Raw genomic sequence first — 24,360 nt, 5'->3', positions numbered from 1 at the left:
ACTTTCTAACTAAATAACATTCAAACAAACATAACAAAAATTGTAACTAACATTCTAACTAACAAACTTTCTAACTAAATAACATTCAAACAAACATAACAAAAATTGTAACTAACATTCTAAGATTCTAACTAACAAACATTCTAACTAACGTTCCATGATTCTAAAACACACTAGCGAAAATTCTAACATTCTAACAAACATAACAACATTTTTTAACTAGGATTCTAACATTCCATAATTCTAAAACACACTAGCTAACATTCTAACTAAGATTCTAACAAACATTCAAACTAACTAACATTCTAACAAACATAAACATTTTAACTAACATTCTAAGATTCTAACTAACAATCATGCCATGATTCTAAAACACACTAGCTAACATTCTAAGATTCTAGCAAACATTCTAACTGACATTCTAGCAAACATTCTAACAAACAAACATTCTAACTAACATTCCATGATTCTAAAACACACTAGCTAACATTGTAAGATTCTAACAAACATTCTAACAAACATAACACAAATTTGAACTAAAAATCTAAGATTCTAACAAACATTCTATCTAACATTCCATGATTCTAAAACACACAAGCTAACATTCTAACTAAGATTCTAACAAAAATGACAAAAATGTTATCTAACATTCTAACTAACAAACATTCTAACTAACATTCCATGATTCTAAAACACACCAGCTAATATTCTAACAAACATTACAAAAATTTTAACAAACATTCTAAGATTCTAACTAACATTCCATGATTCTAAAAAACACTAGCTAACATTCTAAGATTCTAACAAACATTCTAACTACCTCACTAACAAACATTCTAGCAAACATAACAACATTTTTAACTAACAAACATTCTAACTAACATTCAATGATGCTAAAACACTCTAACTTTCTAACAAACATAAACATTTTAACTAACATTCTCAGATTCTAACTAACAAACATTCGAACTAACATTCCATGATTCTATAACACACTAGCTAACTAATAGTCCATGATTATAAAACACACTAGGTAACATTCTAACTAAGATTCTAACAAAAATGACAAAAATGTTATCTAACATTCTAACTAACAAACATTCTAACTAACATTCCATGATTCTAAAACACACCAGCTAATATTCTAACAAACATTACAAAAATTTTAACAAACATTCTAAGATTCTAACTAACATTCCATGATTCTAAAAAACACTAGCTAACATTCTAAGATTCTAACAAACATTCTAACTACCTAACTAACAAACATTCTAGCAAACATAACAACATTTTTAACTAACAAACATTCTAACTAACATTCAATGATGCTAAAACACTCTAACTTTCTAACAAACATAAACATTTTAACTAACATTCTCAGATTCTAACTAACAAACATTCGAACTAACATTCCATGATTCTATAACACACTAGCTAACTAATAGTCCATGATTCTAAAACACACTAGGTAACATTCTAACTAAGATTCTAACAAACATTCTAACATTCCATCCATCCATCCATTTTCTACCGCTTATTCCCTTTCGGGGTCACGGGGGGCGATGGCGCCTATCTCAGCTACAATCGGGCGGAAGGCAGGGTACACCCTGGACAAGTCGCCACCTCATCGCAGGGCCAACACAGCTAGACAGACAACATTCTAACATTCCATGATTCTAAAACACACTAGCTAACATTCTAACAAAGACTCTAACAAACATTCTAACTAACTAACAAACATTCTAACAAACATAACAAAAATTTTAACTAACATTCTAAGATTCTAATTAACAAACATTCTAACTAACATTCAATGATGCTAAAACACTAACTTTCTAACAAACATAAACATTTAAACTAACATTCTCAGATTCGAACTAACAAACATTCGAACTAACAATACATGACTCTGTAATCCACTAGCTAACTAATATTCCATGATTCTAAAACACATTAGCTAACATTCTAACATTCTAACTAACCTTCCATGACTAACTAACTAACTAACAAACATTCTAACTAACCTTCCATGATTCTAAAACACACCAGCTAAAATTCTAACTTACATTCTAACAAACATAACATTTTTAACTAGGAATATAACTAACATTCCATAATTCTAAAACACACTAGCTAACATTCTAACTAAGATTCTAACAAACATAAACATTTGAACTAACATTCTAAGATTCTAACTAACAAACATTCTAACCATCCATGATTCTAAAACACACTAGCTAAAATTCTAACTAACATTCTAACGAACATAACATTTTTAACTAGGATTCTAACTAACATTCCATGATTCTAAAACACACTAGCTAACATTCTAACTAAGATTCTAGCAAACATTCCCACTAACAAACATTATAATACTAACCTTCCATGATTCTAAAACACACTAGCTAACATTCTAAGATTCTAACAAACATTCGAACTAACTAACATTCTAACAAACATAACAAACATTTTAACTAACAATCTAAGATTCTAACTAACAAACATTCTATCTAACATTCAATGATTCTAAAACACACTAGCTAAAATTCTAAGTTTCTAACAAACATAACAAAAATTGTATCTAACATTCTGAGATTGTAACTAACAAACATTCTAACTAACATTCCATGATTCTAAAACACACTAGCTAATATTCTAACAAACATAACAAAAATTTTAACTAAAATTCTAAGATTCTAACTAACAAACATTCTATCTAACATTCCATGATTCTAAAACACACTAGCTAACATGCTAACCAACATTCTAACTAACATAACAAAAATTTTACCTAACATTCTAAGATTCTAACAAACATTCTAACTAACATTCAATGATGCTAAAACACACTAACTTTCTAACAAACAAACATTTTAACTAACATTCTCTGATTCTAACTAACAAACATTCAAACTAACATTACATGATTCTATAACACACTAGCTAACTAATATTTCATGATTCTAAAACACATTAGGTAACTAACATTGTAAGTAACAAAGAGCAGATTCTTGAAGACGTGACAAAGGTTTATTGACAGAATGAGGTTATATTGATGATTTCTTCCATGGTTTGATTAGTTAACGTTTTATTGATTGGTAAATGTTTTATTGATTGGTTAATGCTTTATTGACTGGTTAATGCTTTATTGATGTGTGTTAGAACTGGAGGCGGTCAAGTTGGCCCGTTTGATCTTCAAGCGACTGTTCGATACCTGCAGTCTGTGGAGCAAAGAGATTCCGTATCGCCGCCGCCCGCAGCCGTACTACGAGACGTCCATCCACGCCATCAAGAACATGAGGCGCAAGATGGAGGACCGACACCTCATCATCCCCGACTTCAACACGCTCTTCAACGTTCAGGTAGCAGCTGTCAGTCGTCACCGTGGAAACAGGAGTTGGGAACATTTCGGCCCTTTGTCCCCCAGGATCAGGAAGAGCAGGCCTTCTTCGCCGTGTTCGACGGGCACGGTGGCGTGGACGCCGCCATTTACGCCGCCAACCACCTCCACGTCAACCTGGCGCGCCAGGAGTCCTTGGCCCAGGACCCGGGGGAGGCCTTGCGCCGCGCCTTCAAGATCACGGACCAGCACTTTGTCAAGAAGGCGTCACGTGAGGTTAGAGTCCTGCTTTCCTCCTGGTCTTGGTCTTGGTCCTGGTCTCGCTGACCCGGTCTCCTCCACAGAACTTACGCTGCGGCACCACGGGCGTGGTCACCTTCCTGCGGGGCCGCACGCTGCACGTGGCCTGGCTGGGGGACTCCCAGGTCATCCTGGTGCGGCGCGGCCAGGTGGTGGAGCTGATGAAGGCGCACAAACCCGACCGAGAGGTGAGAGGCACACACCTTTTCTGTTTCCTGTCCCCTCACCTCCCACTTCTGCTAGGACGAGAAGCAGAGGATCGAAGCTCTGGGCGGCTGCGTCATCTGGTTTGGAACCTGGAGAGTCAACGGCAGTCTGTCCGTATCCAGAGCCATCGGTAAGTTAGCCTCCTTAAAATGGCTTCTGCCGCTAACAAACTAACCTATACTTCTGTCGTTGGCAAACTAACTAGCTAATCTTTGGCTTCTGTCATAACTAGCTAACTGCTGTCGCTAACAAGTTAACTTCTGGCCTCCGTCGCTAACAAGTTAACTTCTGGCTATTGTCACCAACAAGTTAACCTCTGGCCTCTGTCGCTAACAAGTTAACTTCTGGCTATTGTCACCAACAAGTTAACCTCTGGCCTCTGTCGCTAACATGTTAACTTCTGGCTATTGTCACCAACAAGTTAACCTCTGGCCTCTGTCGCTAACAAGTTAACTTCTGGCTATTGTCACCAATAAGTTAACCTCTGGCCTCTGTCGCTAACAAGTTAACTTCTGGCTATTGTCACCAACAAGTTAACCTCTGGCCTCTGTCGCTAACATGTTAACTTCTGGCTATTGTCACCAACAAGTTAACCTCTGGCCTCTGTCGCTAACAAGTTAACTTCTGGCTATTGTCACCAATAAGTTAACCTCTGGCCTCTGTCGCTAACATGTTAACTTCTGGCTATTGTCACCAACAAGTTAACCTCTGGCCTCTGTCGCTAACATGTTAACTTCTGGCTATTGTCACCAACAAGTTAACCTCTGGCTTCTGTCACTAACAAGTTAACTTCTGGATATTGTCACCAACAAGTTAACTTCTGGCCTCTGTCGCTAACAAGTTAACTTCTGGATATTGTCACCAACAAGTTAACCTCTGGCCTCTGTCGCTAACATGTTAACTTCTGGCTATTGTCACCAATAAGTTAACCTCTGGCCTCTGTCGCTAACATGTTAACTTCTGGCTATTGTCACCAACAAGTTAACCTCTGGCCTCTGTCGCTAACATGTTAACTTCTGGCTATTGTCACCAACAAGTTAACCTCTGGCTTCTGTCACTAACAAGTTAACTTCTGGATATTGTCACTAACAAGTTAACTTCTGGATATTGTCACCAACAAGTTAACTTCTGGCCTCTGTCGCTAACAAGTTAACTTCTGGATATTGTCACCAACAAGTTAACCTCTGGCCTCTGTCGCGAAACAAGTTAACTTCTGGCCTCTGTCGCTAACATGTTACCTTCTGGACATTGTCACCAACAAGTTAACCTCTGGCCTCTGTCGCTAACAAGTTAACTTCTGGCCTCTGTCGCTAACAAGTTAATTTCTGGCTATTGTCACCAACAATTTAACCTCTGGCCTCTGTCGCTAACAAGTTAACTTCTGGATATTGTCACCAACAAGTTAACCTCTGGCCTCTGTCGCGAAACAAGTTAACTTCTGGCCTCTGTCGCTAACATGTTACCTTCTGGACATTGTCACCAACAAGTTAACCTCTGGCCTCTGTCGCTAACAAGTTAACTTCTGGCCTCTGTCGCTAACAAGTTAATTTCTGGCTATTGTCACCAACAATTTAACCTCTGGCCTCTGTCGCTAACAAGTTAACTTCTGGCTATTGTCACCAACAAGTTAAATTCTGGATATTGTCACCAACAAGTTAACCTCTGGCCTCTGTCGCTAACAAGTTAACTTCTGGCTATTGTCACCAACAAGTTAACCTCTGGCTTCTGTCACTAACAAGTTAACTTCTGGCCTCTGTCACTAACAAGTTAACTTCTGGCCTCTGTCGCTAACAAGTTAACTTCTGGCCTCTGTCGCTAACAAGTTAACTTCTGGCTATTGTCACCAACAAGTTAACCTCTGGCTTCTGTCGCTAACAAGTTAACTTCTGGCCTCTGTCGCTAACATGTTAACTTCTGGCTTTTGTCACCAACAAGTTAACCTCTAGCTTCTGTCGCGAGCAAATTAACCTCTGGCTTCTGTCGCTAACAAGTTAACTTCTGGCCTTTGTCGCTAACATGTTAACCTCTGGCCTCTGTCGCTAACAAGTTAACTTCTGGCTATTGTCACCAACAAGTTAACTTCTGGCTATTGTCACCAACAAGTTAACCTCCGGCCTCCGTCGCTAACAAGTTAACTTCTGACTATTGTCGCTAACAAGTTAACTTCTGGCCTCTGTCGCTAATATGTTAACTTCTGACTATTGTCACCAACAAGTTAACCTCTGGCTTCTGTCGCGAGCAAATTAACCTCTGGCTTCTGTCGCTAACAAGTTAACTTCTGGCCTTTGTCGCTAACATGTTAACCTCTGGCCTCTGTCGCTAACAAGTTAACTTCTGGCTATTGTCACCAACAAGTTAACTTCTGGCTATTGTCACCAACAAGTTAACCTCCGGCCTCCGTCGCTAACAAGTTAACTTCTGACTATTGTCGCTAACAAGTTAACCTCTGGCTTCTGTCACTAACAAGTTAACTTCTGGCCTCTGTCGCTAACAAGTTAACTTCTGGCTATTGTCACCAACAAGTTAACCTCTGGCTTCTGTCGCGAGCAAATTAACCTCTGGCTTCTGTCGCTAACAAGTTAACTTCTGGCCTCTGTCGCTAATATGTTAACTTCTGACTATTGTCACCAACAAGTTAACCTCTGGCTTCTGTCGCTAGCAAGTTAACCTCTATTTCTGTTGTTAGCAAACCAACAACATAACCTTTGGCTTCTGTACTAACGCGCTAACTTCTGTCACCAACAAACCAACAAGGTCACATCTGGCTTTTGTCGCTAACAAGTTAACTTCTCGCTATTATCAACAAGTTCTGTTGTTAGCAAACCAATAAGGTAACCTTTGACATCTGTGCCAAACTAACTTATGTCGCCAACAAACCAAAAATTTTACCTCTGGTCATTGTCACCAACAATCCAACAAGTTAACCTTGGCCTTCTGTTGCTAGCAAGTTAACTTATAGTTCTGTTGTTAACAAACCAACAACATAAAATTTTTCCTTTGTTGCCAACAATCTAGCCTCTGGCCTCTGTCGCTAACAAGTTAACTTTTGGCTATTGTCACTAACAATCCAACAAGTTAACCTCCGGCTTCTGTCGCTAACAAGCTAACCTCTAGTTCTGTTTTTAGCAAACCAACAACATATCCTTTGACTTCTGTGCTAACGCGCTAACTTCTGTCACCAACAAACCAACAAGCTCACATCTGGCTTCTGTCGCTAACAAGTTCTTCTGTTACCAAACCAATAAGCTAACCTTTGACATCTGTGCCAACAAACTAACTTATGTCGCCATCAAACCAAAAAGTTAACCTCTTGCTTCTGCCGCCAAACTAACTTCCGTCGCCAACAAACCAAAAAATTAACCTCTGGTCATTGTCACCAACAATCCAACAAGTTAACCTTGGGCTTCTGTTGCTAGTAAGTTAACCTCTAGTTCTGTTGTTAGCAAACCAACAACATAAACTTTGGCTTCTGGGCTAACAAGCTAACTTCTGTCACCAACAAACCAACAAGCTCACATCTGGCTTCTGTCGCTAACAAGTTAAATTTTGGCTGTTGTCACCAACAATCCAACAAGTCAACCTCTGGCATCTGTCGCTAGTAAGTTAACCTCTATTTCTGTTGTTAGCAAACCAAGTTAGTCGCTAACAAGCTAGCCTCTGTCGCTAACAAGTTAACTTCTGGCCATTGTCACCAACAATCCAACAAGTTAACCTCTGGCCTCTGTCGCTAACAAGTTAACTTCTGGCCATTGTCACCAACAATCCAACAAGTTAACCTCTGGCTTCTGTCACTAGCAAGTTATCCTCCAGTTCTGTTGTTAGCAAACTAATTAGCTAACCTTTGGCTTCTGTCGCCAACAAACTTCTGTCGCCAACAAACCAACAAGCTAACCTTTGTCTTCTGTCGCTAGCAAGTTAACCTCCAGTTCTGTTGTTAGCAAACTAATTAGCTAATCTTTAGATTCTGTCGCCAACAAACAAACTTCTGTCGCCAACAAATCAACTAGCTAACCTTTGGCTTCTGTCGCCAATAAATCAACAAGCTAACCTTTGGCTTCTGTCGCCAATAAATCAACAAGCTAACCTTTGGCTTCTGTCGCCAATAAATCAACAAGCTAACCTTTGGCTTCTGTCGCCAATAAATTAACAAGCTAACCTTTGGCTTCTGTCGCCAATAAATCAACAAGCTAACCTTTGGCTTCTGTCGCCAATAAATCAACAAGCTAACCTTTGGCTTCTGTCGCCAACAAACCAACAAGCTAACCTCTGGCTTGTGTCGCAGGCGACTCGGAGCACAAGCCTTACATCTGCGGCGACGCCGACCACAACGTCTTCCCATTGGACGGCTCCGAGGACTACCTCATTCTGGCCTGCGATGGCTTCTGGGACACAGTCAGTCCCGACGAGGCGGTCCGGGTGGTCAGCGACCACCTTCAGGAGAACGCGGGCGACACCTCCATGGTGGCCCACAAGCTGGTGGCCTCGGCCCGCGACGCCGGCTCCAGCGATAACATCACCGTCATCGTAGTTTTTCTGCGGGACCCCCGCTCCGCGCCACCCACCATCACGGAGGACGACGACGAAGAGGAGGAGGGCGTGGCGGAAGGTCCGATGGAGGAGGAGCCAACTGCAGAGCCAGAGGAGGAGCCGGAAGAGGAGCCGGAGGAAGAGGAGGCTGGCAGAGCAGAGCGAGGCGGCGGCGAAGGAGGCAGCGCAGCGGACAACGGGGGGAAGAGTCGTGGCGGCTGGCCCCTGCAGCAGTGCTCCGCTCCGGCCGACCTCGGCTACGATGACCGCAAGGACTCTTTGACGGACAGAACCAGCCTCAGCCTCCTGGGGCCCACGTTGGGGGGCCGCATCTTTTCCAGCCTGCACGCCGCCCCCCTGGATAAACGCCCTCTAAGGCGCCGCCTCCACCTCCCGTACCAGGAGTCCGGTATCGCCAGTTTTACGGACCCACTGTGGCACCAGACCGCCTCGCTGCTGGGCCGGGTCGCCAGGCGGAGCCACCGGCTCGTCGGCGGCAGGCGTGACCTCAGGCGGCCGCAGAGCTTCACCAAGTCCCTGGCTTTCTTTTCACCTGACCACCTGCAGCGCTGCGCCCCCTGGAGGCCTACGCTGCCCCATGACCCCGCAGTCTGAGGCGCCTCCTGCGTCTTTTCAAGCCCCGCCCCCTAACCCCGCCTTCCCGCCTCTGCCTTCAACACCTGGTCTTTTCTTTGGCTAGTTTAGCTGCGTGTGGAGCTTTTCTTTCGTGACGTGAACATTGAGCGCTTGTCTTCATAAACAAGCTTGGATCAAAGTGACGCTAGCGGTCAAGCTAAACACTTTTTAGTCATGACGCTAGTACTCAAACTAACACCTTTCAGTCATGATGCTAGCACTCTAACACCTTTCAGTCATGATGCTAGCACTCAAACTAACACCTTTCAGTCATGATGCTAGCACTCTAACACCTTTCAGTCATGATGCTAGCACTCAAACTAACACCTTTCAGTCATGACGCTAGCACTCAAGCTAACACTTTTCAGTCATGACGCTAACACTTTTCAGTCATGACGCTAGCACCCAAACTAACACTTTTCAGTCATGACGCTAACAATTTTCAGTCATGACGCTAGCACTCAAGCTAACACTTTTCAGTCATGACGCTAACACTTTTCAGTCATGATGCTAGCACTCAAGCTAACACTTTTCAGTCATGATGCTAGCACTCAAGCTAACACTTTTCAGTCATGACGCTAGCACTCAAGCTAACACTTTTCAGTCATGACGCTAACACTTTTCAGTCATGATGCTAGCACTCAAGCTAACACCTTTCAGTCATGATGCTAGCACTCAAGCTAACACTTTTCAGTCATGACGCTAGCACTCAAGCTAACATTTTTCAGTCATGATGCTAGCACTCAAGCTAACACCTTTCAGTCATGATGCTAGCACCACAGGTAACACCTTTCAGTCATGATGCTAGCACTCAAGCTAACACCTTTCAGTCATGATGCTAGCACTAAAGGTAACACCTTTCAGTCATGATGCTAGCCCTAAAGCTAACACCTTTCAGTCATGATGTTAGCATTCAAGCTAACACCTTTCAGTCATGATGCTAGCACCAAAGGTAACACCTTTCAGTCATGATGCTAGCCCTAAAGCTAACACCTTTCAGTCATGATGTTAGCACTCAAGCTCCTTTCAGTCATGATGCTAGCACTAAAGGTAACACCTTTCAGTCATGATGCTAGCCCTAAAGCTAACACCTTTCAGTCATGATGTTAGCACTCAAGCTAACACCTTTCAGTCATGATGCTAGCACTAAAGGTAACACCTTTCAGTCATGATGCTAGCCTTAAAGCTAACACCTTTCAGTCATGATGTTAGCACTCAAGCTAACACCTTTCAGTCATGATGCTAGCACTAAAGGTAACACCTTTCAGTCATGATGTTAGCACTCAAGCTAACACCTTTCAGTCATGATGCTAGCACTCAAGCTAACACCTTTCAGTCATGATGCTAGCATTCAAGTTAACACTTTTCAGTCATGCTTGCACTCAAGCTAACACCTTTCAGTCATGATGCTAGCCCTAAAGCTAACACCTTTCAGTCATGATGCTAGCCCTAAAGCTAACACCTTTCAGTCATGATGCTAGCCCTAAAGCTAACACCTTTCAGTCATGATGCTAGCACTAAAGCTAACACCTGTCAGTCATGATGCTTGCACTCAAGCTAACACTTTTCAGTCATGACGCTAACACACAAGCTAACATTTTTCAGTCATGATGTTAGCACTCAAGCTAACACTATTCGGTCATGATGCTAGCACTAAAGCTAACTCCTTTCAGTCATGACGATAGCCCTCAAGCTAACACTTTCCCGTTACGCTAGCAGCCAAGCTAACACTTTTCAATCATACTGTTAACACTTCAGTCATGACGCTGGCACTCAAGCTAACAGTTTTCAGTCATGATGTTAACAGTCAAGCTAAGATTTTTTCAGTCTTGAAGCCAAAACTTTCAGGCCATATGAAACAAAAATAAAAGTGTACTTTTGGAGGCGGAGCTTACATTCAATGAACACAGTTAATGTTTCCAAGTGCTATAAAGCAGATTTTTTGGAACGCATACATAGAAAAAAAAATCCTAAAATCGTTATCAGAAATTTCTTAGCATTTAAAGCATGTGAGGTCATCCTGATGTTACAGAAAATGAGTGAGAAGCAATGATGTTTTGCAGTTTAAAAAAAGTTTTTCGGGTTTTTCATCAAAAGGAGAGTTGAACTTGTACGACTGCTGAGTCGAGATGTTTGGATTTGTCCCATCCATGATTTTACTTTGTTAATGCCAGTTTTTTGTCAGCCTCTCATTCCATGTGTGCACTCATGAAAAAGCACTCAGAGGCTGGATTATAAAAGATTAGCCGTCACTTACCTGATGCTACGCGAAGCAGGGGATTTATTTGTGTTGATGACGCTTTCAGGAGCAGGACAAAAGTCACTCTATTTTTATTCTTCTGCTGGCTCCTGAAATTATTTGTGCTGCAAGTTGCAAACAGCTGCCTTCTTTGGACTGATGTTCCTCCAACAACTAGCGAGCTAACTAGTTCTGTACAAAATACTAGTTAGCTGTGTCTAAAGACCAGACAGTTTAGTCCTAAAACTAGCATATACGTTTCTCTGTGTCTGATTGGACAGCTTGCTAGTTCTGTCTCAAGACCAGCAGGCTAGCCGACCAGTTCTGTCTAAAGACTAGCAGGCTTGCAGACCAGTTCTGTCTAAAGACTAGCAGGCTTGCCGACCAGTTCTGTCTAAAGACTAGCAGGCTTGCAGACCAGTTCTGTCTCAAGACCAGCAGGCTAGCCGACCAGTTCTGTCTAAAGACAAGCAGGCTTGCAGACCAGTTCTGTCTAAAGACTAGCAGGCTTGCCGACCAGTTCTGTCTAAAGACTAGCAGGCTTGCCAACCAGTTCTGTCCAAAGACTCGCAGGCGAGCCGACTAGTTTTGTCTATTGACTAGCTTTGTCTCAAGACTAGCAGGCTAGCCGACCATTTTTGTCAAAAGACTAGACGGTTAGCCGACTAGTTTTGTCTATTGACTGGCTGACTAGTTTTGTCTCAAGACTAGCAGGCTAGCCGACCAGTTCCGTCTTAAGACTAGCACGTTAGCCGACTAATTTTGTCTATTGACTAGCTGACTAGTTTTGTCTCAAGACAAGCAGGCTAGCCGACCAGTTCTGTCTAAAGACTAGCAGGTTAGCCGACTAATTTTGTCTATTGAGTAGCTGTCTAGTTTTGTCTCATGACTAGCAGGCTAGCTGACTAGTTCTGTCTATTGACTAGCTGACTAGTTTTGTCTCATGACTAGCAGGCTAGCTGACTAGTTTTGTCTAAAGACTAGCAGGCTATTGTACTATTTCTGTCTAAAGACTAGTAGGTTAGCCGACTAGTTTTGTCCAAAGACTAGCCGACTGGTCGACTAGTTTTGTCTAAAGACTAGCAGGCTAGACGACTAATTTTTTTTCATAAAGACTTGTCGACTAGTTTGGTCTACAGACTAGCAGGCTAGCCGACTAGTTATGTCTAAAGACCAGCAAGCTAGTCGACTAGTTTTGTCTAAAGATTAGCAGGCTATTGGACTAATTTTGTTTACAGACTAGCAGGTTAGCCGACTAGTTTTGTCCAAAGACTAGTAGACTAGTTTTGTCTAAAGACTGGACGACAATTTTTTGGTCTAAAGACTAGTCATCTAGTTATGTCTAAAGACTAGCACGCTAGCCGACTAGTTATGTCTAAAGACTAGCAAGCTAGTCGACTAGTTTTGTCTAAAGATTAGCAGGCTATTGGACTAATTTTGTTTACAGACTAGCAGGTTAGCCGACTAGTTGTGTCCAAAGACTAGTAGACTAGTTTTGTCTAAAGACTAGACGACAATTTTTTGGTGTAAAGACTAGTCATCTAGTTATGTCTAAAGACTAGCAGGCTAGCCGACTAGTTATGTCTGAAGACTAGCAAGCTAGTCGACTAGTTTTGTCTAAAGATTAGCAGGCTATTGGACTAATTTTGTTTACAGACTAGCAGGTTAGCCGACTAGTTTTGTCCAAAGACTAGTAGACTAGTTTTGTCTAAAGACTAGACGACAATTTTTTGGTCTAAAGACTAGTCATCTAGTTATGTCTAAAGACTAGCAGGCTAGTCGACTAGTTTTGTCTACAGACTAGTAGGTTAGCCAACTAGTTTTGTCCAAAGACTAGCAGACTAGTTGACTAAGTTTGTCTAAACTAGTTTTGTCTCAAGACTAGCAGGCTAGCGGACTAGTTCTGTCTAAAAACGGGCAGGCTAGTTGACTAGTTTTGTCTCAAGACTAGCCAACTAGTTTTGTCTCAAGACCAGCAGGCTAGCCGACCAGTTTTGTTCAAGACTAGCAGGTTAGCCGACTAGTTTTGTCTATTGACTAGCTGACTAGTTTTGTCTCATTACTAGCAGACTAGTCGCCTAGTTCTGTCTAAAGACTAGCAGGCTAGTCGACTAGTTATGTCTAAAGACTAGCAGGCTATTGGACTAGTTTTGTCTACAGACTAACAGGTTAGCCGACTAGTTTTGTCCAAAGACTAGCAGACTAGTCGACTCGTTTTGTCTAAAGACTAGCAGGCTAGTCGACTAGTTATGTCTAAAGACTAGCAGGCTATTGGACTACTTTTGTCTACAGACTAGCAGGTTAGCCGACTAGTTTTGTCCAAAGACTAGCAGACTAGTCGACTCGTTTTGTCTAAAGACTAGCAGGCTAGACGACTATTTTTTTGTCTAAAAACTAGCAGGCCAGCCGTCTAGTTTTGTCCAAAGACTAGCAGGCTATTGGACTAGTTTTGTCTACAGACTAGCAGGTTAGCCGACTATTTTTGTCCAAAGACTAGCAGACTAGTCGACTAGTTTTGTCTAAAAACTAGCAGGCTAGACTACTAGTTTTTTCCAAAGACTAGCTGGCTAGCTAACTAGTTTTGTCCAAAGACTAACAGACTAGCCGGTTAGTCAACTAGTTTTGTCCAAAGACTGGCAGGTTAGTCGACTAGTTTTGTCCAAAGACTAGACGGCTAGTCGACTAGTTTTGTCCAAAGACTAGCAGACTAGCCGACTAGTTTTGTCCAAAGACTAGCCGGTTAGTCGACTAGTTTTGTCCAAAGACTGGCAGGTTAGTCGACTAGTTTTGTCCAAAGACTAGCAGGCTAGCCGACTAGTTTTGTCCAAAGACTAGCAGACTAGCCGACTAGTTTTGTCCAAAGACTAGCCGGTTAGTCGACTAGTTTTGTCCAAAGACTGGCAGGTTAGTCGACTAGTTTTGTCCAAAGACTAGACGGCTAGTCGACTAGTTTTGTCCAAAGACTAGCAGACTAGCCGACTAGTTTTGTCCAAAGACTAGCCGGTTAGTCGACTAGTTTTGTCCAAAGACTGGCAGGTTAGTCGACTAGTTTTGTCCAAAGACTAGCCGGTTAGTCGACTAGTTTTGTCCAAAGACTGGCAGGTTAGTCGACTAGTTTTGTCCAAAGACTAGCAGGCTAGCCGACTAGTTTTGTCTAAAGACTAGCAGGCTAGCCGACTAGTTTTGTCTAAAGACTAGCAGGCTAGCCGACTAGTTTTGTCTAAGGACTAGCGTCACTAAGGCTCGCTAGTTTAGTCCAGAACAAGCAGGCTGTCTCAGTCAATCAGTCAATGTTTATTTACATAGCCCTAAACCACGATTGTCTCAAAGGGCTGCACAAGCCACAACCACAGCAGTTTGAAAGAAATATTAAGTTAAAACAAAACAAGCTACTTTGCTCGTCTAAGATGGCAAACTTGAACAAATTCAGTCCTTTTCTCACCGACTATTCTGCACCAGGACAACGCCTGAGATGCTACGTACGACAGAGCTAACCTGGTGGTGGTCACATGACGTCATGCTGTCACGTACACGCCACTGGTAGCGTGTGAATAGACTAGTCCTTGGCTAAAACTAGCAATCCAAGCTACTTTTTGTGTTCATGGTATTCTCAGATGGCAAACTTTGAACACATTTGTAGTAATCTATACTATTTTCCAACTACGTACTGCCGAGCTAACATGGTGGTCAGTTATATGACTGATGTACTAACCTCGTTTCCAATTGTGTTAGATGTAAATATAAACGGAATACAATGATTTGCAAATCCTTTTCAACCCATATTCAGTTGAATATGCTACAAAGACAACATATTTGATGTTCAAACTCATAAACTTTATTGCAAATAATAATTAACTTAGAATGGCTGCAACACGTGCCAAAGTAGTTGGGAAAGGGCATGTTCACCACTGTGTTACATCACCTTTTCTTTTAACAACACTCAAACGTTTGGGAACTGAGGAAACTAATTGTTTAAACTTTGAAAGTGGAATTCTTTCCCATTCTTGTTTTATGTAGAGCTTCAGTCGTTCAACAGTCTTCTTGTTGTATTTTACGCTTCATAATGTGCCACACATTTTCGATGGGAGACAGGTCTAGCGGGCCAGGAAAGTACCCACACTCTTTTTTTACGAAGCCACGCTGTTGTAACACGTGCTGAATGCGGCTTGGCATTGTCTTGCTGAAATAAGCAGGGGCATTGCTTGGATGACAACATATGTTGCTCCAAAACCTGTATGAACCTTTCAGCATTAATGGTGCCTTCACAGATGTGTAAGTTACCCATGCCTTGGGCACTAATACACCCCCATACCATCACAGATGCTGGCTTTTCAACTTTGCGCCTATAACAATCAGGATGGTTATTTTCCTCTTTGTTCTGTAGGACACCACGTCCACAGTTTCCAAATATAATTTGAAATGTGGACTCGTCAGACCACAGAACACTTTTCCGCTTTGCATCAGTCCATCTTAGGTGATCTCGGGCCCAGAGAAGCCGGCGGCGTTTCTGGATGTTGTTGATAAATAGCTTTTAGCTTTGCATAGTAGAGCTTTAACTTGCACTTACAGATGTAGCGACAAACTTTATTTAGTGACAGTGGTTTTCTGAAGTGTTGATATGTGGTGATATCCTTTAGAGATTGATGTCGGTTTTTGATACAGTGCCGTCTGAGGGAATTCAATGTTGGTTTCCGGCCATGCCGCTTACATGGAGTGATTTCTTCAAATTCTCTGAACCTTTTGATGATATTATAGACTGTAGATGTTGAAATCCCTAAATTTCTTGCAATTGCACTTTGAGAAACCTTCTTAAACTGTTTGACTATTTGCTTACATAGTTGTGTACCTCGCTCCATCCTTTCTTATGAAAGACTGAGCATTTTTTGGGAAGCTGTTTTTATACCCAATCATGGCCCCCACCTGTTCCCAATTAGCCTGCACACCTGTGGGATGTTCCAAATAAGTGTTTGATGAGCATTCCTCAACTTTATCAGTATTTATTGCCACCTTTCCCAACTTCTTTGTCACGTGTTGCTGGCATCAAATTCTAAAGTTAATGATTATTTGCACACAAAAAAATTTCTTTATGAGTTTGAACATCAAATATGTTGTCTTTGTAGCATATTCAACTGAATATGGGTTGAAAATGATTTTCAAATCATTGTATTCTGTTTATATTTACAACACAATTTCCCAACTCATATGGAGTTGGGGTTTGTAATAGTCTACAAATACAACATTTATTAATTTAACAAAAAGTTAACTGTTAACAACAATGTTGTCAACTGTGATTAATCCTCAGAAGATAATTAACATTTCATTCCGATCACTCACATGAATATATTTGATTTAGTGCTGAAATGTAAGAAGTTTTTACCTTAACACTCATCTCCATTGACTTGGAGGTCAGAACAATTGTGAGGTCAGCTTGTTGAGGACTGCTTCACTGTTACACACCAACTCTTCTCGCTGCTGCATGTTCAACCACTAATGATCACTTGCAGGGGACAAAAATAAAGAAGCCATGAAGTATTTACGACAAAAACAAATCACGTTATTAGTGTCACCTGTCTTTTTTTTCATCAAACTCCGCCTTAAAGGACATCCTGCCAATCAGATCCATCACTAATAGGATAATTAGTAGGTCGTTATTGTCGCATAGTTTTTCTTTCTTTTTAAAAGCGACCAAAGTCGTCTTGCGGCGGCAACCTTATCAGCAATAAAGTTCCCGGGCAGCGATCCCAAAGAAGGTTGGCTGCGAAGGTGTTCCTCTTGGCTCAATCCCGTGCACCCTTCATCGTTCAAAACGAGCGCCGTTAACAAAATGAAATATCAGCTTTTGTGATTGCTCCTCTTCTCAGTGCATTAAAACAATTTCACAACGTTTACGAGCTAAAGTCGAGATGAAAAACTTTTGTTCCGTGTGTTGAAAATAACAGCTTCTTTTTTTCCGTAATTCACTATTTTATCGTACGGTATTTCATTTTTGTTGTGTATAAGAGCCCTCCATTACGTACACAGAAAATATCTATTTTTTTTCTGTCTGTAAGCAATAACTGCATTCTAATGTAGAAAAAAAACAAAACAGAAAAACAAGTTGTCTGCTGGACATAAAGAAGTGGAGGTGGTGTCAATCTCCATGACAACAAGAAGAAGACAAGGAAAGTTAAGTTGAAACTAACTACGTATAAGTGTGTTCCTCTAGTACAAATATTAAATACTGTACATGTACTGTAACTGGTGAATAAATAACTATCATGTATATAAAGAGTACAACAACCAGCATGACTCTGCACTTTTTACTTTCCTGTCACATGACACACACACACACTTACTTTACATCCCTGCACCAATAATGTACACATCTGTGGAAAACCTGTCCTATGTAAACAAAGCATTGATTGGTAGATCTGATTCCTACAGTTGTGATCAAAATGATTCAACCCCCACACAATTTTGGTGTTTTAGAAAGTTGGACATTTATTCTGTATTTTGTTTATAGTCATATCAAATAAAGATGCATTAAATAGACAAATGTAACTTGACTTACATTATATTTTGTAACATACCAAACAGTGTCATTTCTCTTAATATCTCATTGACAAAATTATTCAACCCCTTGAAGATCATAACTCTTAAGAACATAATTTGAATAAGGTCTTTTCAATCAGGTGTTGAAAACACCTGTAGATGTGATTAGAACCATAACGAGCAACAATTAAACTGATTGAAAAAGACTGTGACGCTCAGCTTCTTGTAGATGGTCAATGGTGTATTTGCAACATGGTGAAGTCCAGGGAGTGGTCAAAGAAGTCAAGAGAGCAGGTCATTTCTCTTCATAAGAAAGGATATGGATATAAGAAAATAGCAAAGACATTACACATTCCAAGAGACACAGTTGGGAGCATAATTCGCAAGTTTAAAGCTAAAGGCACAGTGGAAACACTATCTGGGCGTGGTAGAAAGAGGATGCTGTCCGGTATTTGAAGCGTACAGTGGTGAAAAACCCCCAGGTAACAGCTGAGGAACTACAACAGGATATTGCAGAGGGGGGAATGCAGGTTTCGTCCCAGACAATAAGGCGCACACTACGAGATGAACGCCTCCATGCCAGAACTCCCAGGCGCACCCCAAAACTACCAGGCACAAGAAAAAATAGACTCCAGTATGCCAAAAATCATCTGGACAAACCCCAAAGGTTTTGGGAAACTGTTCTATGGAGTGATGAGACAAAACTGGAACTCTTTGGGCCTATGAATCAACGTTATGTCTGGAGGAGAAAAAATGAAGCTTACAAAGAGAAGAACACCTTGCCTACTGTTAAGCATGGTGGGGGGTCAATCATGCTCTGGGGCTGTTTCTCTGCCTCAGGTACCGGGAATCTCCAGCGCGTTCAAGGCATTATGAATTCTATTTCCTAGCAGGATATATTAGCTGCAAATGTCATGAAGTCAGTGACGAAGCTGAGGCTTGGGAGACGTTGGACCTTCCAACAGGACAAGGATCCCAAGCATACCTCCAAATCAACATCAGAGTGGTTGCAGAAGAAGGGCTGGAAGACTCTGGAGTGGCCTTCACAGTCGCCAGACCTAAATCCTCTAGAAAAGCTGTGGTGGGACTTGAAGAAGGCAGTTGCAGCACGCAAGCCCAAGAATATGAATGAACTGGAGGCCTTTGCCCAAGAGGAATGGGCTAAAATACCTGTAGATGGTTGCAAGAAGCTTGTGTCCGCTTATGTATCACCTTTGAAGGATGTCATTACTGCCAAAGGGTGTTCTACTAAGTACTAAAGATGCATGGAACTAGGGGGTTGGATCATTTTGTCAATGAGATATTAAGAAAAATGTCCTTTTTTGGTATTTTGTAAAATACAGTGTTACAATTTAAGTTGCATTTGTCTATTTGACACATCTTTATTTGATATGACTATAAACAAAATACGGAATAAATGTCCAACTTGCTAAAACACCAAAATTGTGTGGGGTTTGAATAATTTTGATCACAACTGTAGATGTATGTCAGAACTGTGATAGATGCACACATGTAGGTCAGAGGTCTAGACCACAGGTGTCCAAAACAAAGCTGTACATTTTACTAGTCGACTGTAAATATGCGGGGAATGTTTTCACCCTACTCAGTGGCCTCGTGGTTAGAGTGTCCGCCCTGACCCCGGCTGAGTCATACCAAAGACTATAAAAATGGGACCCATTACCTCCCTGCTTGGCACTCAGCATCAAGGGTTGGAATTGGGGGTTAAATCACCATATTGATTCCCGGGCGCGGCCACCGCTGCTGCCCACTACTCCCCTCACCTCCCAGGGGGTGAACAAGGAGATGGGTCAAATGCAGAAAACAAATGTCACCACACCTTGTGTGTGTGTGACAATCATTGGTATTTTACCTTTAACTTAACTTGTAGTATATATTTTTTGTGACAGTGTATTTACTTGTTAGTATCAAAATCGGACAATATTTTCATTGATTTAGGTCAGTTTTTCCAAAAATGTATTGCAAAAATTGTAACTATAACATAATTCACACAAAACAAAGCTGAAATGCTGAAAACATTACATATTTAATTTTTACTAAATAAAAAATAGAAATGGCCCCCACATACTTTGGCTTTTCGTTATGTGACCTTTGGTGAAAAAAGGTACCCCTGCTCTACACCTATGATACATGTGTTTGATCTATAGACCTATGGTCAATATGTTGGATCTATAGAACTATGATACATGTTTGAACTGTAGACCTATGATCAATATGTTTGATCTCTAGACCTATGATTGATATGTTTGAACTATAGACCTATGATACACGTTTGAACTATAGACCTAAGATACACATTTTTGATCTATAGACCTATGATCAATATGTTTGATCTATAGACCTATGATTGATATGTTTGATCTATAGACCTATGATCGATGTTTGATCTATAGACCTATGATTGATATGTTTGATCTATAGACCTATGATACACGTTTGAACTATAGACCTATAATACACGTTTGATCTATAGACCTATGATCAATGTTTCATCTATAGACCTATGATCAATATTTGATCTATAGACCTATGATTGATATGTTTGAAATATAGACCTGATACACGTTTGATCTATAGACCTATGATCAATATGTTTGATCTATAGACATATGATTGATATGTTTGAAATATAGACCTATGATACACGTTTGAACTATAGACCTATGATCAATATGTTTGATATATAGACCTCTGATTGATATGTTTGATCTATAGACATATGATTGATATGTTTCAATCAATCAATCAATGTTTACTTATATAGCCCTAAATCACTAGTGTCTCAAAGGGCAGACCTATAATACACGTTTGATCTATAGACCTATGATCAATATGTTTGATATATAGACCTCTGATTGATATGTTTGATCTATAGACCTATGATTGATATGTTTGAACTATACACCTATAATACACGTTTGATCTATAGACCTATTATTGATATGTTTGATCTATAGACTTATGATACACGTTTGAACTATAGACCTATAATACACGTTTAATCTATAGACCTATGATACACGTTTGATCTATAGACCTCTGATCAATATGTTTGACCTATAGACCTATGATACACGTTTGATCTATAGACCTATGATCAATATGTTTGATCTATAGACCTATGATACATGTTTGAACTATAGAGCTATGATACACGTTTGATCTATAGACCTATGACCGATATGTTTGATTTATAGACCTATGATTGATATGTTTGAACTATACATCTATAATACACGTTTGATCTATAGACTTATGATACACGTTTGAACTATAGACCTATAACACACGTTTGATCTATAGACCTATGATACACATGTTTGAACTATACACCTATAATACACGTTTGATCTATAGACCTATTATTGATATGTTTGATCTATAGACCTATGATACACGGTTGATCTATAGACCTCTGATCAATATGTTTGATCTATAGACCTATGATACACGTTTGAACTATAGACCTATAATACACGTTTGAACTATAGACCTATAATACACGTTTGATCTATAGACCTATGATCAATATGTTTGATCTATAGACCTATGATACATGTTTGAACTATAGACCTATGATACACGTTTGATCTATAGACCTATGATACATGTTTGAACTATAGACCTATGATACACGTTTGATCTATAGACCTATGACCGATATGTTTGACCTATAGACCTATGATTGATATGTTTGAACTATACATCTATAATACACGTTTGATCTATAGACCTATGATCAATATGTTTGATCTATAGACTTATGATACACGTTTGAACTATAGACCTATAATACACGTTTGAACTATAGACCTATAACACATGTTTGATCTATAGACCTATGATCAATATGTTTGATCTATAGACCTATGATACACATGTTTAAACTATAAACCTATAATACACGTTTGATCTATAGACCTATGATTGATATGTTGGATCTATAGACCTACATTATGATACACATATTTGAACTATAGACCTATGATACACGTTTGCGCTATAGACCTATGATCAATATGTTTGATCTATAGACCTATGCTACACATATTGGATCTACGTTTGATTTGGTGGAAAACATTTGTATACCCCTGCTCTACACCTATCAATTGATCTATAGAACTATGATACACATCTTTGATCTATAGACCTATGATACACGTGTTTGATCTCTAGACCTATGATACTCTTATTTGATCTATATTTGATGGTAAACGTTTGAATACCCCTGCTCTACACCTATCATAGATGTTTTTATCTATAGACCTGTGATACACAATCTTTAGACCTATGATCAATTAGTTTGATCTATAGACCTGATACATGTTTCATCTATATCAGTGTTACCCAAACACCGGGTTGCGGCCCGGTAACCGGGCCGCAGAATACATTTTTAAATTTTTTAATTAAAATTTTTATTTTTTATTAAATCAACATAAAAAACACAAGATACACTTACACTTGGTGCACCAACCCAAAAAACCTCCCTTTTTCATGACAAAAAAATAAATAAATAATAAATTCCCCCACGCCGGGCCACGGGACATATTATCAAGCGTTGACCAGTCCGCAGCTACAAAAAGGTTGGGGACCACTGATCTATATGATACACAAGTGTTATTTATAGACCTGTGATCGATGTTTGATCTATAGACCTATGATCGATGTTTGATCTATAGACCTATGATCGATGTTTGATCTATAGACCTATGATACACTTGTTTGATCTATGTTTGATTTGGTGGAAAACGTTTGGATACCCCTACTCTACACCTATCATAGATGTTTTATCTATGGACCTATGATACACATTTGATATATAGACCTATAATACACGTTTAATCTTTAGACCTATGGTCAATATGTTTGATCTACAGACCTGATACACTTTTGATCTATAAACCTATGATCGATGTTTGATCTATAGACCTATGATCTATGTTTGATCTATAGACCTGTAATCTATGTTTGATCTATAGACCTGTGATACACTTGTTTGATTTGGTGGAAAACATTTGGATACCCCTGCTCTACACCTATCACAGATGTTTTATCTATAGACCTATGATACACATGTTTGATCTAAAAACCTATGATCATTATGTTTGATCTACAGACCTATGATACACATGTTTGATCTAAAGACCTATGATCATGGTTTGATCTATAGACCTATAATACACATGTTTGAACTATAGACCTATGATCGATATGTTTGATCCTTAGATCTGATTCAAACGTTTGATCTATAGACTTATCAATATGTTTGATGTATAGACCTATGATTCACACGTTTGATCTATAGACCTAAGATCGATATGTTTGATGTATAGACCTGATTCACACGTTTGAACTATAGACCTAAGATCGATGTTTGATGTATAGACCTATGATACACACGTTTGATCTATAGACTTATTATGATTGATAGGTGTGATCTATTGACATATAATGCACGTTTGATCTATAGAGCAATGATCAATGTTTGATCTACAGACCTATGATACACATGTTTGATCTATAGACCTATGATCAATGTTTGATCTATAGACCTATGATCAATGTTTGATCTATAGACCTATAAAACACGTTTGATCTATACACCTACGATCGATATGTTTGATGTATAGGACTATGCTATAGACCAGTGGTTCTCAACATTTTTTCAGTGATGTACCCCTTGTGAACATGTTTTTAATTCAAGTACCCCTAATCAAAGCAAAGCATTTTTGGTGGAAAAAAAAATAGATGAAGTAAAATACAGCACTATGTCATCGGTTTTATTTATTAAATTGTATAACAGTGCAAAATATTGCTCTTTTGTAGTGGTCTTTCTTGAACTATTTGGAAATATATATATAAAAATAACTAAAAACTTGTTGAAAAATAAACAAGTGATTCAATTATAAATAAAGATTTCTACACATAGAAGTAATCATCAACTTAAAGTGCCCTATTTGGGGATTGTAATAGAGATCCATCTGGATTTATGAACTTAATTCCAAACATTTCTTCACAAAAAAAAAAATCTTTAATATCAATACTTATGGAACATGTCCACAAAAAATCTAGCTGTCAACACTGAATATTGCATTGTTATATTTTTTTCAGTTTATGAACTTACATTCATATTTTGTAATAAATATATGTATAATATTTATAATTTATAATAAATATATTTATAATGGATTTGAGAACCACTGCTATAGACCTATGATCGATAGATCAAACCTATGATACACGTTTGATCTATAGACGCTACAATGCTAACGTAACAGGCATCAATTACCAAAATATATTACTCGGAGGTGTGTGCCTGAAAAACATGTTTATAAAGCTAGCATACTAATGTTAGCAAGAATCAAGTACAAAAATATAACTAAGGCATATGCATACAAATGATCTAAAAAATAATAATAATTTTAGCACGCTACAATGCTAACATGACATTCATTAATTACCAAAATATTTTACTGTTTAAAAAGCTAGCATATAAAACAGGTATCAGTTAACAAAATATATGTTACAAAATGAGCTGCGGGCCGCACTTTGGACACCTCTA

At 39.5% G+C, this 24,360-nt stretch overlaps 1 protein-coding gene across 2 annotated transcripts in view; it reads left to right on the top strand.

Moving 5' to 3' along the window:
- The window catches only part of LOC133551882 (protein phosphatase 1E-like), a 291,522-nt gene that overhangs the window by 75,403 nt on the left and 191,759 nt on the right, over nt 1–24,360 (top strand). The window contains exons 4-8 of one of the 2 annotated variants that reach the window (XR_009806578.1): nt 3,163–3,362; nt 3,428–3,616; nt 3,685–3,828; nt 3,884–3,977; nt 8,130–12,913. Coding sequence is in view for 1 of the 2 variants with exons in the window: in XM_061899062.1 (XP_061755046.1) it covers nt 3,163–3,362; nt 3,428–3,616; nt 3,685–3,828; nt 3,884–3,977; nt 8,130–8,989 (1,487 nt within the window). In the remaining variant the exon portion in view is untranslated. Of the gene's footprint in view, nt 1–3,162; nt 3,363–3,427; nt 3,617–3,684; nt 3,829–3,883; nt 3,978–8,129; nt 17,532–24,360 lie in introns of those variants that run through there. The other variant, XM_061899062.1, reaches the window with a different exon arrangement.

The sequence above is a fragment of the Nerophis ophidion genome, linkage group LG04 (assembly GCF_033978795.1).
Source record: "Nerophis ophidion isolate RoL-2023_Sa linkage group LG04, RoL_Noph_v1.0, whole genome shotgun sequence".
In the NCBI taxonomy this organism is placed as follows: Eukaryota; Metazoa; Chordata; class Actinopteri; order Syngnathiformes; family Syngnathidae; genus Nerophis; species Nerophis ophidion.
Note: the sequence above shows the minus strand (reverse complement) of the source record. Positions and strands in the feature narration are given on the sequence as shown.